Raw genomic sequence first — 26,574 nt, 5'->3', positions numbered from 1 at the left:
CCCATGAGGTATCCCTCAGATTATGGACAAAACGCCGTGGGAGACCCTGAGCTGAGTCTCCCAGTAGATGGGCTGGCTTTGCATTGATGTATTTCCCCAGACAACACATCCATCTGCCTGCCACTCAATTTGAGTTGTGTCCTTGCTCCAAGGGAGGGGCTGTGTAGAGAAAATAAAAAATGTCAATCTGGAGTGTGAAAATATTTTGTCTATTTGATTCATTCTGGTGCTTCCCTGCATGGTGTAGATTCCATGATAAATAAGCTAATGCCTATCTTGAAGTAGACTGTAATAATGTTGAGAAGAAAACAACTGATTAGGTGCAAGTAAGTGTTGTGTGTATAGAAACATAGATATAAAAGAAAGTAGTCAATTTAACCTGGAAAAAGTATGTTTTAAATGTTTAATTTTTTTTAAGTATGAGAAAGTTAAAAAAAAAATTACTTGTTAGCTGTGTGCCCTTCAGCACCTAATCACACAGTCCCCTGGATATTAAAAAAGAAAAATCCATGAACATTTAGAAGAATTTTTTTTTTTTAAAATCAAGAAATGCCTCTAAGACTATTCCTTCTCAGAGATTCCCCTGAGAAACAATCTGTTATCTGGAAACCCTAAAAAGCCCCAGTGAAGAAATACTTTCAGTGACATCAGGAATTAATTCATTTATAGCTACCATTAGAGGATTAGTCTTAGACATTTCTTTGCTGTTCACCACCCTTACCCCAGTCCTGGGCACGTAAAATATATTAGGGTGAGGCAAACTTTGTGCCAACACAGCCTAAGACTGGCACTATTTTCCTTCTTTTCTGTCTGCCTTTCCCTTCCCTAAATAACGCCCACAATGAAAACACAAGCTCACTAACGCAGTATATAAAAAATACCCAGTCTATAAAGACTACCATGATTGCTGCAGAAATGGCACATTCTCTAATATCAGCAACAATGTGCTGCTCCAAGTGGCAAACACATGTCGATTATTTGCCCTGAATAGATGTGGGCTATTGAATCAGAACCAACAGACATATGGCTTCTAATGGTACTCTGTTGAACTGAACACGGGGGAACCTGTTCCACAGGTGCTGAAGTGTATATTGTAAAAGGCCACCATTATGAGGTAGGGACAAAAAAATAAAGTTCTAATTTGAGAATTGTTTTGAAACGCTTGCAAATTAAGCCTGCTTTTCTTTTCCTGTAGTTTTGAGATAAGATATGGGAGTTGCAGGAGGAAGGTTTCCATGTTCTTGTTAGGGCACAGGTTTCCTGTTTACACCCTTGGAGAGAAAATTGTATACATGAATTCTTGAAGTTCTATTTTAAGTGTGTTCGTTTTGTTGCTCATTCTGTAATCACTGGGTTGGGCCTGGGGCAATAGCAATGACTGGTTAGGGGCCTGTTAGGAACTGGAGTCTGGTGGGAAAAAATGGACCCATAAAAATCATTCTTTGTAATATGAGAGGTCCTAGGAGGGAGACTTGGAGCTCACCAAAGTGTTTTTCTATGAAAAAAATACACCAATGTTAAGTTCCCATGCTACCAACCAAAAAGCTAATTTTTACCTCTGATTTACCGATAATAATAACTAAGCTTTATTGAGCCTTAATAGGTCCCAAGGAGAAATCTAAGCTTTTAATTCCTTTCAATAGCACAGTAAGGTATTACTATTATTATTATTTCCATTTTTAATTGATGAGCAAACAGGTATGAAGAAAGTAATTTGCCCAGATAGTTCTACTAGTGTTGGCTGTCTAGCCTTTTAAAAGAAGGGAATATTTGAGCCTAGCTTGCTTAATTTATATACATAGGCCCCTGAATTAAGTTCTCTTTTTGGAGCTATTTTTAATAGTTGTTACACATGAGGTTTAATTATATCAATTTGTTATCCATTTCCTTCTTTTTATTCTGAGTTTCTTCAGAGTAAGAACTTTGTTTTATTTGCCATAGGATTCCCAGCATGCCACATGGAGGCCTATTCTAAAATGTTTGTTGAATGAATTCAGATATTTTGAAATTTACCCAATAACATCCTATGCTTATACAATGTGCAGCAAATTCTCCCTTAAAGAAAGCAGTAAACTGGGGCGAGCTTGAATGACCAGAAATTGAGTTCATTTGGGAATAGCAGAGGAATTGCAATTTGGGAAATGCATGCTGTCACAAGCTACAGGTGAATCTGTTGAGGGTTTGGGACAGGGAGTGCAAAGAAGGGGGCATCCAGTCAGAGTCCAAGCAGTCAATTCATTGTCTTGAGGATGGGAGAGACTGTTGGTGGATGGTTATTGGTCAGGAATTAAGTCTCATTTCCTGTGAATCGGGAAATCAGTTTTTCAGTTAAGGTCCCTTCTGAGGGCGCATGTGCAGTATTCCCCATTACATATCCTTCAGATTAGTTTTAGATTGAACTCCTTTCATAGAATCTTGCTGAGATTACAGCCCTCCTCTGACATTCTTTCCAGCTTCCTGTCAAATCTTAGCCAGAGTAGGACTTTATAAGTGAGATTTTTGAAGTTTAAGAGCTTCATGTTCACTCTATAGGGTTACAGTGCAAGATTTAAAAGTGACTTTTGGAAGAATTAAGAGAATGCTTCAGCTGTATCTTTATTTCCTTGGTAGAGTTTTATGCATTTAGGGATCTTACATTTAAATGAGATTATGGACCAATTAACTTTGGGAAAATTTTTGCATTCAAATTATTTCTGTCTGTATGTCTGTAATAGAAGCCAATGAACACTTAGTCTGTTTGGGGTTGGTCTTGGCATTTTAATTTGTGTCTATTATAATTAAACATATATTGCCTACCTGGCCTACTGTGGTTATACTGAGTTCTTATTTCATTAGGCTACAAAAATAATGACATTTTTCTATTCAGTCCCAGAAATCTTGGATTGAAGGAGTGTTCAACAAGAGAGAATGTAACAAAATCATACCCAGCTCTAAAGACCCTCACAGGTATAATTTTTAATTACATTTTTCTTTTTAAACCTACAGTACTTGGAAGACTGCTTATTGAAATTTAGAGCTATGACTTTACCTTGGCAGAGCCACTGTTGGTATTGTGGTAAATTTTACTCTTGCTTTATCTTTAATACACTTGTTTGTCTAGTGGAATGATAGATACCAGGGAAGTATCTAGTACTACATCTATTCCATGTGGGTTTGGATAATTTATAACTTTTGAGTATTGGATATTTCAACATACTGTGAATTCCTTATCCCCAGGTGTCTATGGAATATAGTAGCTGGGATATTTCAGGACTCCATGCTCAGATATAGAAACAGTTAATTGTTTCCTCCTGCAGGCTTTTTCCTTGAGCAGATAATGGGCAGCAGAATGAAATGACCTGAGTTTGACCACTCTGAGTTCTTGACAATCGTTTGAAAACTCTACTTGTAGAACAAAGTTCAAAACAGTAGCCAGTGAAAGATAAAGGAAGACAGGGCTGTGGAAAATTCCCCAGGGTAATGGATCCATGAAATTAAGGCTGGGTAGCATTGCCCTTAGGGAAAAGAATTAAAGGAAAATAGGAGAGCAGTGTTTTAATTAGGGGGACCATTCTATTTTTAGATTCTGTTGGGCAATTAACCTTATATTCATGTGAAGTTTAGAAATCACAGCTGTATGTTCATGAAAGATAGCACCATGAGGTCACTGAAATTCTAGTTCTTTGGGGATGATGACTAAAATAGTGTTCTTTGCATTTGTTAAATATTTACTAGTCCCACCCTCTTTGAATTACCTGTGGTTTATAAGCCCTGTGATTGGAAATCCTCATTTTACCTGCTTATGAAATGTTTACAGACTAAAAAATCAGGGTAACCTTTTTTCCCTTCATCTTTTATGACATTTTGTAGTATGATGATGGATGCAGTGGAAGGCAGATTGAGTTCAGGTGACTCGCATTGCTCTGTAAATGGAAAATCGTCTTCACAGTCACTTTGAACTTCATGAAATGTGGTAAACTGTAGGTCATTCGGAGAAGGCAATGGCACCCCACTCCAGTACTCTTGCCTGGAAAATCCCATGGACGGAGGAGCCTGGTAGGCTCCAGTCCATGGGGTCATTAAGAGTCGGACACGACTGAGCGACTTCACTTTCACTTTTCACTTTCATGCATTGGAGAAGGAAATGGCAACCCACTCCAGTATTCTTGCCTGGAGAATCCCAGGGACAGAGGAGCCTAGTGGGCTGCTGTCTATGGGGTTGCACAGAGTCAGACACGACTGAAGCGACTTAGCAGCAGCAGCAGCAGTAGGTCATTAGCCCACAGACTCAAGAAGAACATCAATGATCATAATTCCATGAATGGTCTAAGATGTACTACTTTTTATTGGAAGAAAGCAGTCTCTCTTTTTCTGTGATTGTAAAAAAAAGGTTAATGGATGGTTATGGCTATTTCTCCTATGCCAGCCTTTTTCTTAGACCCTAGTAAAATTCTCAAAGCTGTAGGCCTTCATGCAATTTTCTTCCTTACAGTGCACAGCAAAAGAGTGATGGTTCATTATTTTAAACTTAGATAAAAGTTGATCTTTTCCTGATTCTTTTTGTCCCTCCTAATAAGAAAAAAATCTGATGGACTTGACTACAGTGCTTTTTTTCCCCCCTCATTTTGAACTTGTTGAGGGAACAAAAATTCTAAAAGGCTGAAACATTCATTTCTGAATAATTTAGAATGACTGATTTTATGAACACTATCTTTTATTTCATTATTTTAACTAGATTTCTTTTCTAGTTAAAACTTCTTCAGGACTTCCCTGGTAGTCCAGTGGTTAAGAATCTACCTTGTAATGTGGGGAACAGGGTGGGTTTGATCCCTGGGCAGGGAATTAAGATCCCACATGTTGCAGGGCAGCTAAGCCCTTGTGCAATAACGGTTGAATTCATGCACTCTAGAGCCTGAGAAGCACAATTAGAGAGCCTGCTTGTTACAACAGAGGATCTGCCATGGTGCTAAGATTTAAAAATCTTATTTTTACAAAAGAAACAAAAAATCTTCAGGCTTAAAAATGTAATCATTGATGACCATAAGGCTAACTCCCAAATCCAGGAGGCTTTTTTGAATCATAAAAAAGAGATTAATAAAGATAACAATTATATTCACACCAAATGTTCCTTAATTTGACAGTGTTTAGGGTTTTAAAATTGTATATGTATATTTTCTTACTTAATTCTTAAGAATTTTGTTATCTTCATAGTATAATATTAGTAGCCAACATTATTATACAAACTGCAGTGTACCAGATATTATAAGACCCCTTACATATATTATCACCCTTAATCTTTCTAATAATTGTATGGGTCAGATATTATTTTCAGATATGAGAACTGGGGCTTAGAAGAATTGTTAAATCATTGAGATTTAAATCCAGGTATTTTGGTTCCTAACTCTGTTCTGTTAATTAGATCATAGTTGCTAAGGTGTAATTATATATGGAAAATGACACAGGGGAATATTTGGGAGGTAGTATATATGAATACTCAATAATCCTGATTTCTAGACTATAGAAAACTAACAGATATTTAAATATGAATTAAATTTGTTTTAAAACATATTAATAAACTAACAGTGGTTTTATCTGTTTTATTTAGATGCACTGCAGGATGTCAGGTCTGTCAGAATTTAATCAGGTAAGCCTTAGATAAAAAATTCTATGTTTATATATATCTCTGAGGTCACATCTCTTTTTTTGGATTGGTTAATACTCCTTTTGATGTGCATTTTACATATTACATGAGGATATTTTCTTAATTTTCTCAAGTCTTGAGTTTTTTTGGTAAAACAGCTTTTTTGAAGTATAGTTGACATAAAATTAACTGCACGTGTTTAAAATATACAATTTGATGGGTTTTTTGTTTTCTTTACTATTTCAATCATTTTTAAGTGTACAGTTCAGCAGTGTTAAGTATATTCGCACTGTTGTGTAATGGATTTTTAGAACTTTTTCCTTTTGCCCATCCATTCGTCAGCTGATGTTCAGAATTTTTAAATTTTGTTCATATATTCATCTGTTGATGTTTCTTCTAGCTCCTGCTTATTGTGAATAATGCTGCTATGAACATGGGTGCATAAGAGATTTTTAGTGTTTTCTTAAAGCATCCCCAAAATGATTCTAATGTGCAGCTAAGGGAGAGAACCTCTGAGAATGTTTTTAAACTTAGAAAACAACCCAGTGTTTGAAATCTAATATAAACCTCAATGAGAAGTTTTAAAACTGTTGATATATGTCATCTGTACATTACCCTAGAAACATGTAGAAACACTGAATCTGTTTTCTTTTTAAATTTTTTGACCATGACATGTAGAAACTTAGTTACCCAACCAGGGATTAAACCCATGCCCCCTACAATGGAAGCATGGAGTCTTAACTAGTGGATCACCAGGGAAGTTCCCACTACCTCTATTTCCTATTCTAAAATTGTGTGTTTTCTATTTTAAATTGGTTTTTATGTCAAATTTAAGGTGTTACTGTGGACTATTGATTAGAGACCATCATGGGATAGATTATACTCGGACTGTCTCAGCTGCCAGCGGTAGTGAAGATGAACAGTGGTCTGTTGAAAAGCACACAACGAAAAGCCCTACAGACACCTTTGGCACGATTAACTTCCAACATGGAGAGCACATCCACCACTCCAAGGTTTGCTAATAACTCACATTATTTTGCTGGTTTCTAAACAGAGGATATAACCTCCAAATGTATGTCCAAATAGAATTTCCAAGTGTAGATGATCAGATGACCAGATTTTATTGCAAAAGCGATCCATGTTGTTGACCTGTTGACAAAAATGACTGGGCTGTTTGCTTTATATTTGAGGAGCAGTTCCCAGATGTGGTGTGGCCAGCTCTTTATTTGATTGAACTCTTTCAAGCCAGCTTTTATGCCCCCTGCAGAAGAGAATGGCTTATTACTCTTGAGGCAGTTGCCAAAGGGCTGCCCTTCCTTCGGGAATGCACAAAAATTACTACCAAAGAACAGATTTCAGCAGAAGTGTGGCCATAGCAATTCTCAGTAACTTAGCCTGTGGCTCTTGATGCCTGATATGTCCCCATGAGAAATTCTTCTTGGAAAGAAAATGGGGGTGATTTCTTTCTGTACCCCCTGAATGATAGTGCTGGGCTTTCCAGGCCAGCTTTCCTCCTGTCTCTAACATGGTATTTTGCATGTGATTTGCATAGTTATTGACAAGTCAGCTGTCTCTGTTGAGCTTGTTAACTACTCCCTGCTTTTTTAGAGGCAGCTTTCCCTGGGGAAAATGCAAGGGGCACTCACCTCAGGAAAGCTCAGAATCAGCTGTGCCCTGGAGTGTCACCATCAGTTAAATGGATTTGAAAGAATAATTCTTTTTTTTTTTTTTTTTTTTTAATGTTTTAACAAGTCTCAAGTTTCTTTTTTTTTTTTTTTATATTGGAGGATCATTTCCTCACCATGTTGTGTTGGTTACTCTCATATAACAATGCAAATCAGCAACAGTTTTAATAGTGCCATAATAATAAGGTTTCATAATATAATTGTACAGTAGTCTACATGTCTGATTACTAATCCTCTTGCACCTAACTTTGTGCATTGACTTTTCCTTCAGTTGCCAAGAAAACTGTCTTTGGAAGCTGACTTTCACAAAACTCTTTATGTGATTTTTTCCCTTAAGTTTTTGTCTTCTTCCTTTTGTTTTATGTTGGTTCATAATCATCATCATTTACTCATTTTTTTCAGTCCATTCAGCAGATCTTTATGGTTCAATCCCTTGGTGGGGAAGATCCCTGGAGAAGGAAATGGCAACCCACTCCAGTACTCTTGCCTGGAAAACCCCATGGACCGAGGAGCCTGATAGGCTGTAGTCCATGGGGTCGGGAAAAGTCGGACATGACTGAGCCACTTCACTTCATTTCATTTCATAGTCTGCTATGCCCCAAAGACCATATGTTCTGTGTACTAACATTGCTTACAGTCTAGTGAGGGAAACAGGAAATGAACATACGATTACTACAGACAGTGTAGATGTTATGAAAGGGGAGTACAGGGTCCTTTGAGAGAATGAAAAGCAAACTCCTGTTTTTCTTGGATTGGGTGTGTATGTCAGGGAAGCCATCTGAGAGTAGGGACGGCTATACTGAGAAGGGAAAGGTGAGTGAGGCAGAAGGGTAACACCACTGTAGGCAAGAGGAATAATTTGTATGAGGGCCAAGGGGGATTCGGGTATGTGTTGGAGAAGACTCTTGAGAGTCCCTTGGACTGCAAGGAAATCCAACCAGTCCATTCTGAAGGAGATCAGCCCTGGGATATCTTTGGAAGGAATTATGCTGAAGCTGAAACTCTAGTACTTTGGCCACCACATGCAAAGAGTTGACTCATTGGAAAAGACTATGATGCTGGGAGGGATTGGGGGCAGGAGGAGAAGAGGACGACAGAGGATGAGATGCTGGATGGGATCACTGACTTGATGGACGTGAGTTTGAGTGAACTCCGGGAGTTGGTGATGGACAGGGAGGCCTGGCGTGCTGCGATTCATGGGGTCGCAAAGAGTCGGACACGACTGAGCGACTGAACTGAACTGAACTGAGGAAAACCAAAAGCATAGTCAGACAAATCTCCTGATCACTAATACGTTTTATGCTTAGCATTAGGCTCCTGTACCTACTCTGTGCCTGAATACATTTTATTTGACCTCTCAGAAGAGAAGCAGCTATCCTTATACTTCAGCCTGGAATTGAACTTCAGTCTTAGGGTGCATAGCAGGAGAGCTTGTGAGAGCTGGTTACTCATCCCTCTGGCTGCATTTGCCTTCCCAGTTGTTAGCCCTCCCACCTCCTTCCACAAAGGATTGGAGGTGAGTTAGTTATAAAGGTGGAGAAGGCAATGGCACCCCACTCCAGTACTCTTGCCTGGAAAATCCCATGGACGGAGGAGCCTGGTAGGCTGCAGTCCGTGGGAATGCGAAAAGTCGGACACGACTGAGCGACTTCATTTTCACTTTTCACTTTCCTGCATTGGAGAAGGAAACGGCAACCCACTCCAGTGTTCTTGCCTGGAGAATCCCAGGGACAGGGGAGCCTGGTGGGCTCCAGTCTATGGGGTCTCACAGAGTCGGACATGACTGAAGCGACTTAGTAGTAGTAGTAGTTATAAAGGAGGAGGAGGGGAAGGTAAGAGTAGTTAACCCTTAGCATCGCCTTTGGTTGGCTTTTGGAAGAAAAGACTCTGCCGCTGATAATTTAGTTAATGAAGGGTGTTTATCCTGAAATCTCAAGAAGTATCTTGTAGGACTAAAAGTACTTAACGGTTGAAAGAGAGTGCTACCTGGAAGAAGAGTTGCGATAGAAGGAGAACTAACCCAGAGCTGCTTCTCTGCCTTTATTTATTACTTGGAGCAACATAAACCATTGCACAAAGGTCCACTTGTATTTTCCCTGCTATTTGTATACATGATAAAGCCATGGTAACTCAGTTTCCTCGCTTGTAAATTGAATCCTAGTTACCCTTAGATTCTTTCTACTATTCAATACATTCTGTGATGGCTGCACCATCCTCATGTTCAGAATTCCTAATATTTTAATTATGAAATAAAGGGATTATTTTTTAAGAATTTCAAAGGTGAAGACAATTGTTTTAAATCAGTATCACATTCTGGAGGATCATGTGATAATTCCTATTTGCATATCTATGGTGATCTCTACCTGTGGTTATAGATTCATGGTTTCTTATAGCTCTTATCCTATAAATCTGACTTATTCTTGCTGTTGGTTGGCTCACAGTCATCTCAATATAATTTTAACAATCTGTAAGTGGCTGCATTGGCTGGGAAAAGAAAGCCAGTCATACGCTTTTTAATTTTGGGCAAAATGACAAATGATTCTGGGACTGTCTGATTCCCTCTTTTTTTTTTGGTTACATTGACCCTTTTGTGAAAAGTGTATATTTTAGGGGAAAAAAGTTTTTAGAGAGATTTTATATATATATATATATATATATAAATAATATCATTAGAAAGTAAAATTTGAAATAAATATACATGTTCCTGGATCTTAATTTAAATTATGCAAACATGTAAGTATATGCATCTCAAGGGATGTACAATAATTGTCAATAGTGGGTGAAAAAATATGCACATATGTGAAATGACCAAGTAAATTAAGAAAAGCCAAAACATTTATGAAAAGCCTCATTTCACTGATTTCTAAACAATTTTTTTAAATGGGTTTGCTGGAGTAATGGTTTTTGCCAGTTTGACATTTTTCTGCCTCACCTCAGACCTTCTAGAGAACATTGATGGACCAACGCTGAAAATCAGAGGAAACCTTCCTGCCGTGACTTGTAATTCCCAGAAGGAACTTAAAGGGGGTGTGGGATCCTTTCAAAGTAAATATTTCCATCATAGGAAGATGAGCTTTTAAAGAGATTCCAGGCACTGTTCTTTTAAGTTTTGGCATTTCAGTTGCCCTGCTGTGTGCTTATTATGAATTGGCATGTCTTTTCCACTATTTTATGTGTATGTGTTTATGTATATCTTCCAGTATATTAGAACTTCTTATGACACAAAGTTGGATCACCTGTTACATTTAATGTTGAAAGAGTGGAAGATGGAACTGCCAAAGCTGGTGATCTCCGTCCATGGTGGTATCCAGAACTTCAAGATGCCCTCAAAACTTAAAGAGATCTTCAGCCAAGGTTTGGTCAAAGCTGCAGAGACAACAGGAGCATGGATAATAACTGAAGGCATTAATACAGGTAAGGCACATTCCCTGTTCCACTCTTTTTTTTTTCTTTTTCTGTAATTCCTTTTAAAACTGAATCAGCCAGTATAGCACTTAAGTTTGCTCTGCAGTGCTCCCAGGAGATATAGGCAGCATGAGGGAGGAAGACTGAAACTGTAGTAACTGAAAAAGAAACCCAGAAGAATCATAGACCTTTCCTGGACTGTGTTTTTACCATTGTTAAAATCTCCTATTTTAATATAACTTTGTAGACTTTTACCAAAGAAAATAGTTTTTCATGAGCTTTGGACTATTGTAAGGTTACAAAGGACACGGACTCCAGGCAAGAGTGTAGTGTGTGTAGTGTGTGGGCATAGACATGAGCTAAACTCGCCGTGGTCAAGTTCTCAGCAATTGGAAAGCAGGGACGTGTGCAACAATTGTATTGAGTGCATGGGGCATGAGGAGATAATTAACTACAAAACCACCTTTTCACATACTATCTCTATCTGAGTCATATTTCTTGAAATCTGGCATTCAAAAACTTCATTTAGTAGCCCCTGAACCTCTAACCCGACTCTCTTGCATCAGTTTTTATGAACTGTATGTGTATAACAGAATCATCTGGGGGCATTACAAAAATACAATACACAGGCTCTACTCCAAATTAATTAGAGTTTCTCAGGGTGGAACTTCTGAAGGATGTCTAGTGTGCAGCCGGGGTTGAGAATTAGTAACTTCACAAACTCCTGTTACCATCTGTTACTAACCTATCACAGTTCTAACACCAGTTCCCATGTGACCAGCTGAAATGTCCTACAATCCAACTCAGTTCTGACAATATTTACCTGGAAACAGCATCAGATCTCACAGGTTTAGGGCTCCGTCCCACAAGACTGTCCTCTCTTCAGACGTCAGCCTCCAGTCCAGGTTGTTACCTGTGCTTCTGACTCTCTGGCTGCAAATCAGGTGGCTCAGATGGTAAAGAGCCTGCATGCAATGTCGGAGACCCAGGTTCTATCCCTGATTTCCCCTGGAGAAGAAAATGGCAACCCACTCCAGTATTCTTGCCTGGAGAATTCCATAGACAGAGGGAGCCTAGTGGGCTATGGTCCATGGAGTCACAAAGACTTGGACACACCTGAGTGACTAACACTTTCACACTTTCTTTCACGTCCCACTACCTGATCCTTGGGTTTGATGAATTTACTAGAGTAGTTCACAGGATGCAGGAAACCAATTTACTCATTAGATTACCAGTTTATTATAGAAGGATGTAACTCAAGAACAGCTAGAGAGAAGCGATTCATAGGACAAGGCACCTGTGGGAAAGGGTATGGGGCTTCTGTGCCTTCCTCCCATGTCCACATGTTGACTTGGAAGCTCTCCAAATCCTGTTTTTTGTTTTGTTTTGTTTGTGTTTGTTTGTTTGGTTTTTGTAGAGGCTTCATTGTTGTTCTTGTTGTTGTTTAGTCAACTGAGTCATGTCCAGCTCTTCTGCAAACCATGGACTGTAGCCTGCTGTAGGCTACAGTCTGTAGCTTACAAACTGTAGGCTCCTCTGTCCACGGGATTTCCCAGGCAAGAACACTGGAGTGGGTTGCCATTTCCTTCTCCAGGGGATCGTCCCAAGCCAGGGGTGGAACCCACATCTTCTGCATTGGCAGGCAGATTCTTTACCACTAAGCCACCTGGGAAACCCATAGGCTTCATTATATGGGCATAATTGATTATATTATTGGTTATTGATAATTGAACTCAATATCCAGTCCCTTTCCCTTCCCCAGAGGTTGGGGATGCGACTGGAAGTTCCAACCCTCTAATCACAAGGATGGTTGGTTATTCTGGAAACCAACCCACAGCAGTAGGTCCAAAAGTTGTCTCATTAACATAATGAAACCATCTCTCACTCTCACCACTTAGGAAATTCCAGGGATTTGAGGAGCTCTGTGTCTCTGACAGACTAAATAGTTATTATTACAAGTCACAATATCACTCCTGTAGCTTTCCCTCTTCCCTTTACTTCTCTCTATTTCTACTTGGGATGTTCTAGCCAGTGTTCCCTATTAAATTCTGCCCGTCCTTTAGGATCTACATTAGGTGCTGACATACCCAGGAAGCGTTCTCTGTCTCAACTCACTGTTGTTCCGTAATTTCTGCCTGTAGCACCTGTGGCACGTGTGTGTTTGGCATACAGGCTAGGTCAGGATGAGTCTCCTTGATTATGAGGTAGAAGCCAGGGCCTATACATTTGTCTAACAGTGAGCAACAGGCACTAAGATAAGAAATAATTTCTTTTGACTAAAAAGGAATGAAGAAAGCAAGTGATTGAAAAAACAAAGAAAACATAAAACCAAGGGATTTAGAGCCTGTCACCAGTGGGTAGGTAACCTCTGGTACTATTGTTTCACATTCTTAAAAGAAAGTGAAGGTTGCAGAGTTCTAAGTCCAGTGTGTAGTACTTATTTTATTTCCAGTAAAAGAAAAAAAAAAATAAAAGGGTGGGTGGGGAAGTTTATAGAGTTCAGGAAAAGGTGAACTTGGTCATAGTTTTTTTCTTTGAATAGCTAACTGTGTCACGTGCTTTACTTACTGCCTTTTTAAAATTAATATTTTAGGTTAGGGTCAATTAAGGAATGCAAATATAATAGTGTGAAAACTATAGAAATAGTTCATATGAACAAAAGAAATGAGATATATTTGGAGCTTCCTTAAACAATAACCAGGGTCTGACTTGATTCAAGCACAGCTCCTTAGGGCCTGACTACACAAGAAGTGGTCCCTGGACCAGTAACATCAGCATCACCAAGGAGTTTGATGGTAACCCAGATATCAGGCTCCCCAGATGAGTGGGATAAGAAACTGCGTTTTGATAACATCCCCAGATGATTCTTGAAAGTGAAAGTTGCTCAGTCATGTCTGACTCTTTGTGACCCCATGGACTATACAATCCATGGAATTCTCCAGACCAGAATACTGGAGTGGGTAGCCTTTCCCTTCTCCAGGGGATCTTCCCAGTCCAGGGATCGAACCCAGGCCTCCCACATCGCAGGCGCATTCTTTACCAGCTGAGCCACCAGACAAGCCCAGGAATACTGGACTGGGTAGCCTATTCATTCTCCAGCGGATCTTCCCAGCCCAGGAACTGAACCGGGGTTTCCTGCATTGCAAGAAGATTCTTTACCAACTGAGCCCCAGAGGATTCTTATGAACATTTAAATTTGAGAAGCTTTGTTTATCAGCTTTAGCCTATGCTTGAATGCTTCTCAACTGTAGTAGAACGTTATTTGGCATGAATTTTTGACACTTATTTAAATTGAATGCCAGAAACCTTTAAGAACCTACTATGTATTTGGATAGATGCTGTGGATGAAAGATGAGTAAGATATGGCCCCTGGGTTAGTGATGAAGCGGGTGACTGTGATAACAGACAATAAATAACTAACCAAAACTTGATGAATGGGCCATAGTTGAGATACAAAGAAAGTGTTTGGGAGTAAAAGGAAGAGGAAGACAAATTCCATTTCCAACTGGGGAACCTGAGAAAAAGGCTTGGTGGAGGATATATACTCTTCCCTTGAGAAAAGGGTAGAAAGAAGCATTCTAGGCCAAGGTGGCAGTTCAGGGCCGGGAACACAGCTAGAGCTTAAGGCATGTGCAGAGAGTGGTGATACACCTTCTAGCTGGATGTGCCTTGTGGCAGAGGACAGGGACAGCCAAGAGAGACTGGAGCCAGATTGGGTACCATGCTATTTGGGTTGAGGTTTTATTCTCTGTGTAGCAGGGAGCCCTCAAAAGATTTTTGAACAGAAGGATGAATAGGGAATGATATTGTCCGATCAGGTTTTATGGAGTCTTAGCAGGTAATATGTGTTAAGATCACATGTGGGCCGCTGAAAAACTGTCACCACCACATGCTGGTAATCCACGCCAAACCTATGGATCTGAATCTCTGTTGGTACTGATGTATGTTCTGTGGTTCAGAACCCCAGTTTTAGAAGATGACTGGGAGCGGGGGATGCCAGAGAGAAGAAAATGATTTAAGTGCTGTGCTTCAGATGCATGCAATATGCAGGGTTTTTGCGTTTTTCTTCCTGTGCTAATGACACATACAGAGTCAGATTCTACTTTAAAAGAGTAAGTGGTGTAATGTAGTGTTTGCAATTAAAAGGCAGGTTAAGCCAATCTCAAAAGGCTACATAGTGCATAATTCCAACTATATGACATTCTGGAAGAGGCAAAACTATAGAGACGATAAAAAGATCAGTGGTTATCAAGGACTGGGGAGAATGAGGGATGAATAGACAGAGTACAGAGGATTTTGAGGACAGTGAAACTATTATGTTTGTAATTCCTCTGTGCCAGCAACTTTCCCTGATAACAGGGAAATAATTGCGTATCAGTTCAGTTCAGTCGCTCAGTCGTGTCCGACTCTTTGTGACCTCATGGACTGCAGCACGCCAGGCCTCCCTGTCCAATGCCAACTCCCTGAGTCTACCCAAACCCATGTCCATCGAGTCAGTGATGCCATCCAACCATCTCATCCTCTGTCATCCCCTTCTCCTCCTGACTACAATCTTTCCCAGCATCAGGGTCTTTTCCAATGAGTCAGCTCTTCACATCAGGTGGCCAAAGTATTGGACTTTCAGCTTCAACATCAGTCCTTCCAATGAACACCCAGGACTGATCTCCTTTAGGATGGACTGGTTGGATCTCCTTGCAGTCCAAGGGACTCAAGAGTCTTCTCCAACACCACAGTTCAAAAGCATCAATTCTTTGGCGCTCAGCTTTCTTTATAGTCCAACTGGCACTTTCTCAGTTCAGTTCAGTCGCTCAGTCATGTCTGACTCTTTGTGACCCATGAATCGCAGCACACCAGGCCTCCCTGTCCATCACCAACTCCTGGAGTTCACTCAGACTCACGTCCATCGAGTCAGTGATGCCATCCAGCCATCTCATCCTCTGTCGTCCCCTTCTCCTCCTGCCTCCAATCCCTCCCAGCATCAGAGTCTTTTCCAGTGAGTCAACTCTTCTCATGAGGTGGCCAAAGTACTGGAGTTTCAGCTTTAGCATCATTCCTTCCAAAGAAATCCCAGGGCTGATCTCCTTCAGAATGTACTAGTTGGATCTCCCTGCAGTCCAAGGGACTCTCAAGAGTCTTCTCCAACACCACACTTCAAAAGCATCAATTCTTCGGCACTTAGCTTTCTTCACAGTCCAACTCTGACATCCATACGTGACCACTGGAAAAACCATAGCCTTGACTAGACGGACCTTTGTTGGCAAACTAATGTCTCTGCTTTTGAATATGCTATCTAGGTTGGTCATAACTTTCCTTCCAAGGAGTAAGCGTCTTTTAATTTCATGGCTGCAGTTACCATCTGCAGTGATTTTGGAGCCCCCCAAAATAAAGTCAGCTGCTGTTTCCACTGTTTCCCTATCTATTTCCCATGAAGTGATGGGACCAGATGCCGTGATCTTCGTTTTCTGAATGTTGAGCTTTAAGCCAACATTTTCACTCTCCACTTTCACTTTGAAAGTGGAGAGTAAAAAAGTTGGCTTTTGCATATACTTGCCTATTATTCTCTTTCTGGCAGTTGCAGTGTTTTGCGTGATTTGTGAGTTAAAGTTTGACTTCTAACCTGGTTGTTCATAGGTGTGTCCAAACATGTTGGGGATGCCCTGAAAGCCCATTCCTCGCAGTCCTTGAGAAAAATCTGGACAGTTGGAATCCCTCCTTGGGGTGTCATTGAGAACCGGAAAGATCTTATTGGAAGAGATGTAAGTAGACAATTCTTTCATAGCAAAAGGAAATAAACATATATCCATTTGCCAGCTTAGCACTATACCTGGATACCTGTAGACATCTTCAATGTAATATGCCCCAAACCAATTCCTGACTTCATGCTGCCTCTCTTACCCTGTCTTAGAAAGTGACAATCTTACCCTGCAGTTGCTCAGGCCCAAAACCCTGCACTAACCCTGAAATGATCTCTGCTCATACCTCAAACCTAATCCCCTGGGTAATTCTAATAGCTTTCCCAATTCTCATCCGTGGCTTCCCAGGTGGCACTAGAGATAGAGAACCTCCTGCCAATCAATGCAGGAGACATAAGAGATAGGGGTTCAATCCTTGGGTTGGGAAAATCCCCTGGGGGAGGAAATGGTAACCCACTCCAGTATTCTTGCCTGGAGAATCCCTATGAACAGAGGAGCCTGGCAGGCTACAGCCCATAGTGTCGCAAAGAGTCAGACTTCGCGACACAGCGTGCACTATATATAAAACAGATAACTAGTGAGAAACTACTGAATAGCACAGGGAACTCTACTCATTGCTCTGTAGCGACCTAAAAGGGAAGGGAAGCGGAAGAAGAGGGAACGTGTATATAGCTGATTCACTTACTCTATAGCAGAAACTAGTACAACATTGTAAAGCTACTGTACTCCAGTAAAAACTAAAAAAACGAAACAAAACAACTATATCTTGAAAAAAAAGTGACTCATTGCCTTCCAGAAAGATGATAACAGTTTCCATTCCTAACAACAGGGTATGAGGATGCCCATTGTTCTGTACCATTCCTGGCTCCAGAAGATATTCTGGCTTTTTAGAAAACATTGCTTTTCTGATAGGTATAAATTAATACCTAATTGTTCTTAAGTACCTTTCTCTGATTACTAGTGAGGTTCGACATCTTTTCATGTGGTTTCTGGACACTTTTAAGCATAGTTAAAAATGTTGAAAGACCTTTTATAATTCATTTTAGCATTTTTGTTTGCTATATATGCTGCATTTCCCAGATTTTAATTTGTATTATTTATGAAATCTTTCCATATATAAAAAATGTGTTAAATCTATCAATCATTTTCTTTTTGGCTTATAGCCTCAGTGTCATGCTTAGGAATTGTAAAGGTAACTTTTAAAGACTAATGTTTTAACATTTATGGTACTTTTTACATCCATTATTTCTTTAATACCTCATAGCAACCCTCTGCTATAGGAATCGTTAATATCACTTACACATGAGGAAATGAACCTGAGAAAGGAAGCAGGTATTACCCAGATTTAAAATTAGAAAGCAGAAGAGTCTAGCCTTAAACTTGGACTCTTAGACTCTAAACACAGTTGCCCCTCCCTGTTTGTGGATTCTGCATCTGAAGAGTCAACCAACACTGGATCCCCAGGGTTCAACCGACCATGGATCCAGGGGATATGAAAGTCGACTGTATTATGCCATTTTATATGAAGGATCCAAGCATCCGTGGACTGTAGTATCCATGAGTAGTTCTGGAACTAACCCCCCACGGATACCAAATGGCTATACTGTGCTTTCCTCCCTAGAAACAAATAAGAATTGGAGTAGTTTATGGAAGAATCAGTAAATATTAATAAGGGGCTTCACTAGTAGCTCAGATGGTAAAGAATCTACCTGCAATGCAGGAGACCCAGGTTCTATCCCTGGGTTGGGAAGATCTCCTGGAGAAGGGAATGGCAACACCCTCTAATATTCTTGCCTGGTGAATTCCATGGATCTGGGTAATGTATATTGAATGTGAATACATCTCCATTTACTCTTCACTTCATTTGGGATACTAGAAACATAAATCAGTGTCCAAATATTATTCTGAAATAGATCTATTTAAAGGCATAGCTTCTGAATACTGATGTGCTGTGTGTACCAGTGCAGATCCTTGAACTGATTTTTCAATGATCTGAGACAAAGTAAGTAGAGAAATTGAAAATAAATATTTGGAAGCATTTTTAGCAATGTAACAGTGCTGTGACTCCAAGCATATGGTAAGTGTTCTCATGTTGCTGTGTGTGCGAGTGTCGTTGAACTTGTGTCACGAGTCTAATGTAGCACAAGCTGCAGACTAGTTGTGCACTATGGGACTACATATCCATCCATAGAAAAATAAAAAGTAAAGGCACTCAGATTGAGTCTTCACGGCAGATAGCTCTTAGTAGCTAGTAGTGCTTTTTGGCATGGACCGGAACTCTGTAGTGCACAAACAGGCCTTTGGAGCAGTCAGCCCAGGAAGGACCTCTGACCCTTGTTCTCGCTGTCTTGCAGGTAGTGTGCCTGTACCAGACTCTGGGAAACCCCCTCAGCAAGCTCACAACACTCAACTGCATGCACTCCCACTTTATCCTGTCTGATGATGGCACTGTGGGCAAGTATGGCAATGAGATGAAGCTCAGGAGGAACCTGGAAAAGTACCTCTCTCTGCAGAAGATACATAGTTGTGAGTACCCACGGGACCTCAGCCGACAGGTCCTGTCTAGGGGCACTGCTGCGGAGAGGTCCAGATGGGCTTCTTGTAATCCTTGGTAAACCCTTGATATTGAGAGCGGACGTTTATCCAAAAAAAAAAAAAGCCTGACTCATAACGTTGCTGTAGAAATCCTTGGGTTCATCCATATGAAATATGCCAATGTCAGTTGCTGTGCTGTAGGCCTCTGAGGATGGAAAGCATAGGATTGGGTGACTCTGCATGTCTTCATCATCCAAGTCTTGGAGAAGAGTGCCCTTTCCCGGGATGCCTATTCTAGGAGGTTTTCATCTGGAGCTATAATGTGTCTAAACTGAGAGCCAGGAGTAGAGGAAGCTCTCTCATGAGATTTATAAGCAAGAACTTCACAGTTGTTTTCCTTTTATAACAAATTTAATTAGTTGCATCAGTAAGATTCTTTCTGTAGAAAACAATAATAAACATATTTATTTTTATGGAGATTAGTTATTGCTTCAAGAAAGATATCCCTAACTGAAATTGAATTATTTTCCTCTCTCCTACAAAATACCCTTACTGATTTCTTTTTCTGTTGATAAAAGTGTTATATACTCTCATATTCAGATAAAGAAAAGGAAGGGATAGCCCTCTGTAATCTTACTATGAAAAATAACCATTGTTAACTTTTTCATCTGTATGATTTCAGAAGAACATATCCCTTCTGATATGGAAGGCTATCCCTTTCTTCTCCAAATAAAAACCTAGAATTTGAATTTAGTTTTTATAAGATGATGTTACAAGAAGATTATGTCTATCAATTGGTACATCTTAGGTCTGATTTTTAGTGACAAGGAGAAAGTAATAAGGAGGTGGAGTTATGTAGAAAAGGAAAGGAAGCAAAATATTAAAACAATGGACTAAGAGGCCCACTCCGATCATTTGTGGAGTCAGGACAAGGTGCACATGGAAGCCCACATACTGTTTGTTTAAATATTTAAAAGTTTTGAATCAAGCTAACAAACACAAATAACAAGATTAAAAACATAATAAAATAATGTTTAATCCTTTTACCTCTGCATATATAGCTGGAAGGCCAGGTTTGAGGTCAGAGTCCTGGATTCTGGGGAGTACAAAGCCAAATCATGGAGGTGAAGCAGAACCAGGACCTTGGTCCCCGGTTTACAGTCACTCTCCGCTTCTCTTCCTTGCTTTGGTTCAATCTCATAATGTCTGGGCCTGACATAGACATTATCACCTAGACACTCCAATCTATATGTCCAAGCCCTACTCCCCCCAAATCCTCTTGCTTTGACAAGTACATCCCTGGGGCAGAGGCTCAAGCAGCCCCTGGAATCAAGAATTTTGGGGTCTAGTACAGTCCAATGTACGACAGGGAGCATAGGCTTCCCTTGAACCTTGACCCTGTAGACTCCTCACTGGGAGGGGAAGGGCTTGGCCAGAGGAGGGCGCGGTAGAACCTGGAACCCAGAGTGAAGTCCTCTGTTGCTCAGGTGTGGGCATGGTGTTGCCGCCAGTTTTCCTTCTTTTGGGGGAAAAAAATTGATTTAAATATTAAATATATCAATACACGTGTGATGTAAAAGTTAAATCAAACAAGAAGCCTATAAACAGTCAACATTTCCCCAAATCTTCCCCTCCCTACACTATTAATAATTTGATGTATATCATTCCAGAGTTTTCTGGTTATTTATGTAAATATAAAAACATGTTGCACATATAGGTATGTGTATATGTATATATAAAATATATACCTATATATATAGTTTTAAAATTTTAAATAGGGTTTTAAATGGGATCATACTGGACATATCAATCTGTAACTTTTGTTTGCTTAATATCTTTAAAAAGAATGACTCCACAGTCTTTCCTTTTTTTGTCTTCCTTACTTTAATAAAGCAATATGTAGTCTGACAAGAAAGTCAACTAGTGAAAAATGGAATACATTGAAATATGAAAGTCTTTGAGGTTTACCCATCCCATTCTGTTCTTAGAAATAACCACTATTAAAAGCTTTTTTTGTTGTTGTTGTTGTTTTCTAATTTTATTTTATTTTTAAACTTTACATAATTGTATTAGTTTTGCCAAATATCAAAATGAATCCGCCACAGGTATACGTGTGTTCCCCATCCCGAACCCTCCTCCCTCCTCCCTCCCCATACCATCCCTCTGGGCCGTCCCAGTGCACCAGCCTCAAGCATCCAGCATCGTGCATCGAACCTGGACTGGCAACTCGTTTCCTACATGATATTTTACATGTTTCATTGCCATTCTCCCAAATCTTCCCACCCTCTCCCTCTCCCACAGAGTCCATAAGACTGTTCTATACATCAGTGTCTCTTTTGCTGTCTCGTACGCAGAAATAACTACTATTAAAAGTTGATTGAATTGTCAACAGCTTGATTATTTTTTTGAGGTGAGTGATGGATACATTGGGATCCATTATATCATTCTGTTTTCTTTGACGTATGTTTGAAAATTTCCACAATAAAAAGTTAATTTCTTAAAGACTACTACTTATTATTATTTTTTAATTACTGAAAGCCTTTAGATACCTTTTTAACTGGGAGAAGATACTCTAACCATATTTGTGGCTACTTTTATTTAAAGTCCAAGCTTCTGACTTGGCCTTGAACTAAGTAAACCTGAGTCAAAGAAGAGAACGGTTAGTTCAAGTAAGGAATATACACGGGAATTGAAAGGCTTGTGTCTGGCAATTGGCATTGCTGATAGCGTCCCTTTGTAACAATTTGATACTGTTTGTCATCTGAAATAGGCTCTGGACAAGGCGTGCCCGTGGTGGGGCTGGTGGTGGAAGGTGGTCCCAACGTCATCCTCTCCGTGTGGGAGACTGTGAAAGACAAAGACCCGGTGGTGGTGTGCGAAGGCACAGGCAGGGCTGCTGACCTCCTGGCCTTCACCCACAAACACTTAGCAGATGAAGGGTGAGCTGTTGAGCCTTCATTTCTAAAACTATGCTGACTCTTTCTTCTTCCTAAGCACTGCTCTCATGTGGGATGGATGTCCTTAGAGGACAGGGACCGGAATTCTCTGGATATCTTGGAGGATGGGTTGAGACTGGAATTCATTTGTCAGTGATTTTTGTATTTATTAAAGCAACACCAAAATGCCCTCCAGTGATGCAAGTTGCTATTTCTTTAGCTGTAGAATGGCTTGCATCTACAAAGGACTTTGAACCTTGTCTGAGCTTAGGGAAAAAGCGTTTCCAGGGGGAGTGAAGGAGAAGACCACTGTGGTAGTCACTTTTGAATTCAACTGCTGTCAGTAAATATAGCAGAAATTAGAGAAATCAATATCCTGATATTTTTGTAGCATATGTTGTACTTAGCTGAGGTTTTAGTTCTTTCTTCTTTTCAAGATGGGAGTTTTTCTCTAAGCCATCCCTAAATCCAGCATGATTCTTCCAATTTCAAAAGCATGGTATTTCTGCCGCATGAGTAAATACAGGGCCCAGGAACTGAAATGTTGACTCCACTCATTTGCTTAAAAAACATTCATTCACTTTAAGCTATAACTGTTCTCTGATGACTTTTCCCTTACAGTTTCTCTCCCCTTTCAGCCCCACTTCCACCCTCTATCCTCTTCCTCTTCAGTTATACCTCTCTCTTTCCTAAAGTTACCCTAGACAAGTGATTCTTACACGATTTGGAGTGTCAGATTCTTTAAGGATACCATGCCCATAATTTCTGGAGATTCACAGCCCCTTGGAAATCTGTCAGCTCAAAAACCTGCCCCAAGTGCTTTCTTCCTAGGAGAATGGCATATGAGTCCATCCTTGTTTTAATGTTCAGCCTTCTCCTCATGCCAGTGCTCCGCTTTGCTTCCTCCCATTCATTTGTCTCTTGACACAACTGTCCATAGATACCTCCATCACGTGGACAGACACAGTGATGTTGTACTTATGCTGATGTTTTTAGCTTGTTCCCTCTCTCGATTGTGTCAAGTCATGGCTATTTCTCTCTCTCCCAGGACCCTGCGTCCTCAGGTGAAGGAGGAGATCATCTGCATGATGCAGAACACCTTCAACTTTAGTCTTAAGCAGTCCAAGCACCTTTTCCAAATTCTGATGGAGTGTATGGTGCACAGGGATTCTGTGAGTATAATGAGTTGATGACTTGACCAACTTAAAAATTGCTAATGTTCAAAAAGGGGCTTCCCTGATGGCTTAGAGCTAAAGAATCTGCCTGCAGTGCAGAAGACTCAGGAGACATGGGTTCAATCCCTCGGCCAGGAAGATCCCCTGGAAGAGTACATGGCAGCCCACTCCAGTATTCTTGCCTGGAGAATCCCGGGGATGGAGGAGCCTGATGGGCTATGGTCCATGGGGTCACAAAGAATCAGATATGATTGAGCTGCTGAGCATGAGCACTAGTGAATGTTCAACAATTGTGACATTTATTTTCACAATTTTTTTTCATTTCTAACTTGGTTGTATATAGTGCTACAGAACTTGACTTTTAACTTGACTTTTTGTTCCCTCCTTCTCTGGAACCATGCTTCAGATTCCTAATGGTACTTGGGAAAAAGAACTTAGATAATATAACAGTATTACAGGAAAGTGATTGAATTTAATGTAAATTACATGTGAATATTTTCTGAGGGTAAAGGAACAGCTTCCTGCCTTAAATAAACTCAAGGTTGCTGGCTTAGATGACCATTTCTCAGTATCCTCAGTATATCCTGCAGGAATCACTGGGGATGCACTGGATAGTGAAAATGTGAGAATATACTCTCAGCTGGAAGATGGAGGCCACAAACTATGGACTATAAACATGATACAGATCAGGAGATTTTAATCTTTTAGGGCATTTTGATCAAAATTTTTTATCAGTGACTTGGATAACAGGTAGCTGACAGTTACATTAAATATGCAAATATGTCATGATTCACAGTGATCTTCCCAGAATTTGAAGGGTGGACCAAATTGTACAAGATTTTGGTACCATTAAAGCACTTGGCCTCAAAAAACCAGTCGAGCAAATTCAGTGTAGACTAGGCAAGGCTAAACAGATGTGAAAGCCCTTTGGGATTTTAGCTGACTGCAGCCATGAAATTAAAAGACACTTATTCCTTGGAAGGAAACTTATGACCAACCTAGATAGCATATTGAAAAGCAGAGACATTACTTTGCCAACAAAAGTCCATCTAGTCAAGGCTGTGGTTTTTCCAGTGGTCATGTACGGATGTAAGAGTTGGACTGTGAAGAAAGCTGAGTGCCAAAGAATTGATGCTTTTGAACCGTGGTGTTGGACAAGACTCTTGAGAGTCCCTTGGACTCCAAGGAGATCCAACCAGTCCATTCTGAAGATCAGCCCTGGAATTTCTTTGGAAGGAATGATGCTAAAGCTGAAACTCCAGTACTTTGGCCACCTCATGCAAAGAGTTGACTCATTGGAAAAGACTCTGATGCTGGGAGGGATTGGAGGCAGGAGGAGAAGGGGACGACAGAGGATGAGATGGCTGGATGGCATCACTGACTCGATGGACGTGAGTCTGAGTGAACTTCGGGAGATGGACAGGGAGGCCTGGCGTGCTGCGATTCATGGGGTCGCAAAGAGTCAGACACGACTGAGCGACTGAACTGAACTATTTGAATAATAACAAAAACAGTAACCATGTCTACAGTTAGCAGTGTGCTTTCAATATATGTTTTTTTTTTCCCAATAATTTTTTTTTACATGAAATATCCCCATGAGTGAGTTCAGTATGGCAGTGATTGCTTATTTCAGTTTCAGAGATAATGAACTAAAGACTAGAGACTTTAAGTGTTTCGCCCAGAGTCGTGCAGTCATGAAATAGTAGAACTGAAATTGGGGCTCAGGGTTGAAATCTTGTGTATGATCTACCACATTTTATATCCCCCACAATGTCAGTAGGTAAAGAAAAGGACATGTTAAAGGGATCGCCCTCATACTTGCCTCTTCCTGTCATCAAGGAGAGTAACCAGGAAGTGGTGTAATAATCAATAAGTAACAAGTGGAGGCAGCTAAGGTTTTACACATTAGTGAAATTAGGTCCTGAGCTCCTATACAGTTGAGGGTTGATTTTAGTCATGGACTGGAGGGGCTGTTAGGCAGAGAGGCTCTTAGTGTGAATTGTAGAAGAATAGTTTTTCTGTCTTTATGAGACCTCAGAGATTAGTTAGTGAGTTCCTCTCTTCTTGTGGGTGAGGAACCCAAGATGCAGTGGCTTTATAATATTTACCCAAGACTGACTAGTTAGTGGCATATCTCAGACTGGACCTTGGCAGTCTTGGCTCTTTTTTGTTGAACAGCTCCCTCTACTATATATTTTCATTTGGAAAGGCTGAGATACATTCATTAACAGGAGAAGGCCTATTATAATCATAAAAAATGTCCTTATTTGTCTTAAAAACATGAGTCACTTGCCAGGATGCACTGGAGACTTTGACATTGTACAGGTTTTCTGTGCTATCTATTGTAGCTGCTCATTGGGTATGTTGTAAGTGCCTCATTTATCTTATGACAAGTCCTTGAGTATTCATTTCTCATTAAAAGCAAAAGCCTTTATTTCGAAAGCTAGGTGACTGGAAGGCTCTCAGTTTGTATCCTTTCAAAATGAGGAATAGTTTGCTTTACATGAGGAATTGACACTGAGTTTCTATTACAGCATATGAGTAGTAAATTAATGGAGTAATGTTCTTTCATGCATGTTTCCTCTAACATACTTGGAATTTTTCAGTTATTTTTCACCCCCTTCATGTGCACAATTCTGCATTACCCTACTTAAAAGTTTTCCCTCTTATTAGTGAAAAAAAGAATTTTTTAAACTGTATGATTTTTGACATTAATGAAGAATGTTTCACTTAATTCATTAGTGCAAAAGCAAATTTTTGAAAGCATTCCTTTGCTAGTTCTCAAAATGTATGGCTTTCTGTTTTTCAACTATTACAGATTACCATCTTTGATGCTGATTCTGAGGAGTCACAGGACCTTGATTTAGCAATCCTAACAGCTCTGCTAAAGGGTGAGTGTCTAAATAAGGTTATACTTGTTCTTCCTTCCCTCTTTTCACACTCATGGCACTTGGTGCTTTTTATGTTGATATTGTAAACAGAATATGTAATCCCTTTCTTTTACCTTAGGCACGAATTTATCAGCATCAGAACAATTGAATCTGGCAATGGCTTGGGACAGAATGGACATTGCCAAGAAACATATCCTAATTTATGGACAACACTGGAAGGTATAATGAAAATGAAGTTATTTTGAAGAAACGTGTTGTGTATTGGTTTGTTAGGGAGAGACCAAGGAGAAAACTGGAGGAAAGATAGGTTACTTCGGGGAGGGGGGTAGCATCTCTGATGCTGGGTACATGTGATCACTAAGACATTTCTTTTGTCTACTTTGCCTTCTTGAAAACATTTTTTTTTCTATGAATCTGCAGCCTAGTTGAAGTTGACAAAAGATGCTGGGGGAAAGGCAAATGAAAGGGTTTTTTATTCATTTTTTGAATGGGCAGATTTTTATATTGTTATTTAAAACTTAAAGTTTATCTTATTTTTTTGCCTTCAAATGTAATACATACTCACAGTAGAAATTAGTGAAAACAGAGAAAAGCAGGAAGAAGAAAGATTATTCATAGTGCTAATGCTAATCAC

General features: G+C 39.9%; 1 protein-coding gene across 3 annotated transcripts in view; it reads left to right on the top strand.

The window, feature by feature from the left end:
- The window catches only part of TRPM6 (transient receptor potential cation channel subfamily M member 6), a 197,506-nt gene that overhangs the window by 60,345 nt on the left and 110,587 nt on the right, over window positions 1–26,574 (top strand). For all 3 annotated transcript variants that reach the window (XM_059889458.1, XM_059889457.1, XM_024996176.2), the window contains exons 2-11: window positions 2,867–2,946; window positions 5,585–5,623; window positions 6,456–6,633; window positions 10,506–10,719; window positions 16,342–16,466; window positions 18,758–18,929; window positions 21,709–21,877; window positions 22,923–23,046; window positions 25,868–25,940; window positions 26,059–26,159. In XM_059889458.1, the coding sequence (XP_059745441.1) occupies window positions 2,867–2,946; window positions 5,585–5,623; window positions 6,456–6,633; window positions 10,506–10,719; window positions 16,342–16,466; window positions 18,758–18,929; window positions 21,709–21,877; window positions 22,923–23,046; window positions 25,868–25,940; window positions 26,059–26,159 (1,275 nt within the window). The remainder of the gene's footprint in view (window positions 1–2,866; window positions 2,947–5,584; window positions 5,624–6,455; window positions 6,634–10,505; window positions 10,720–16,341; window positions 16,467–18,757; window positions 18,930–21,708; window positions 21,878–22,922; window positions 23,047–25,867; window positions 25,941–26,058; window positions 26,160–26,574) is intronic.

The sequence above is a fragment of the Bos taurus genome, chromosome 8 (genome assembly GCF_002263795.3).
Source record: "Bos taurus isolate L1 Dominette 01449 registration number 42190680 breed Hereford chromosome 8, ARS-UCD2.0, whole genome shotgun sequence".
NCBI classification, from domain to species: Eukaryota; Metazoa; Chordata; class Mammalia; order Artiodactyla; family Bovidae; genus Bos; species Bos taurus.
This window is presented reverse-complemented; position numbering and strand designations above follow the sequence as displayed.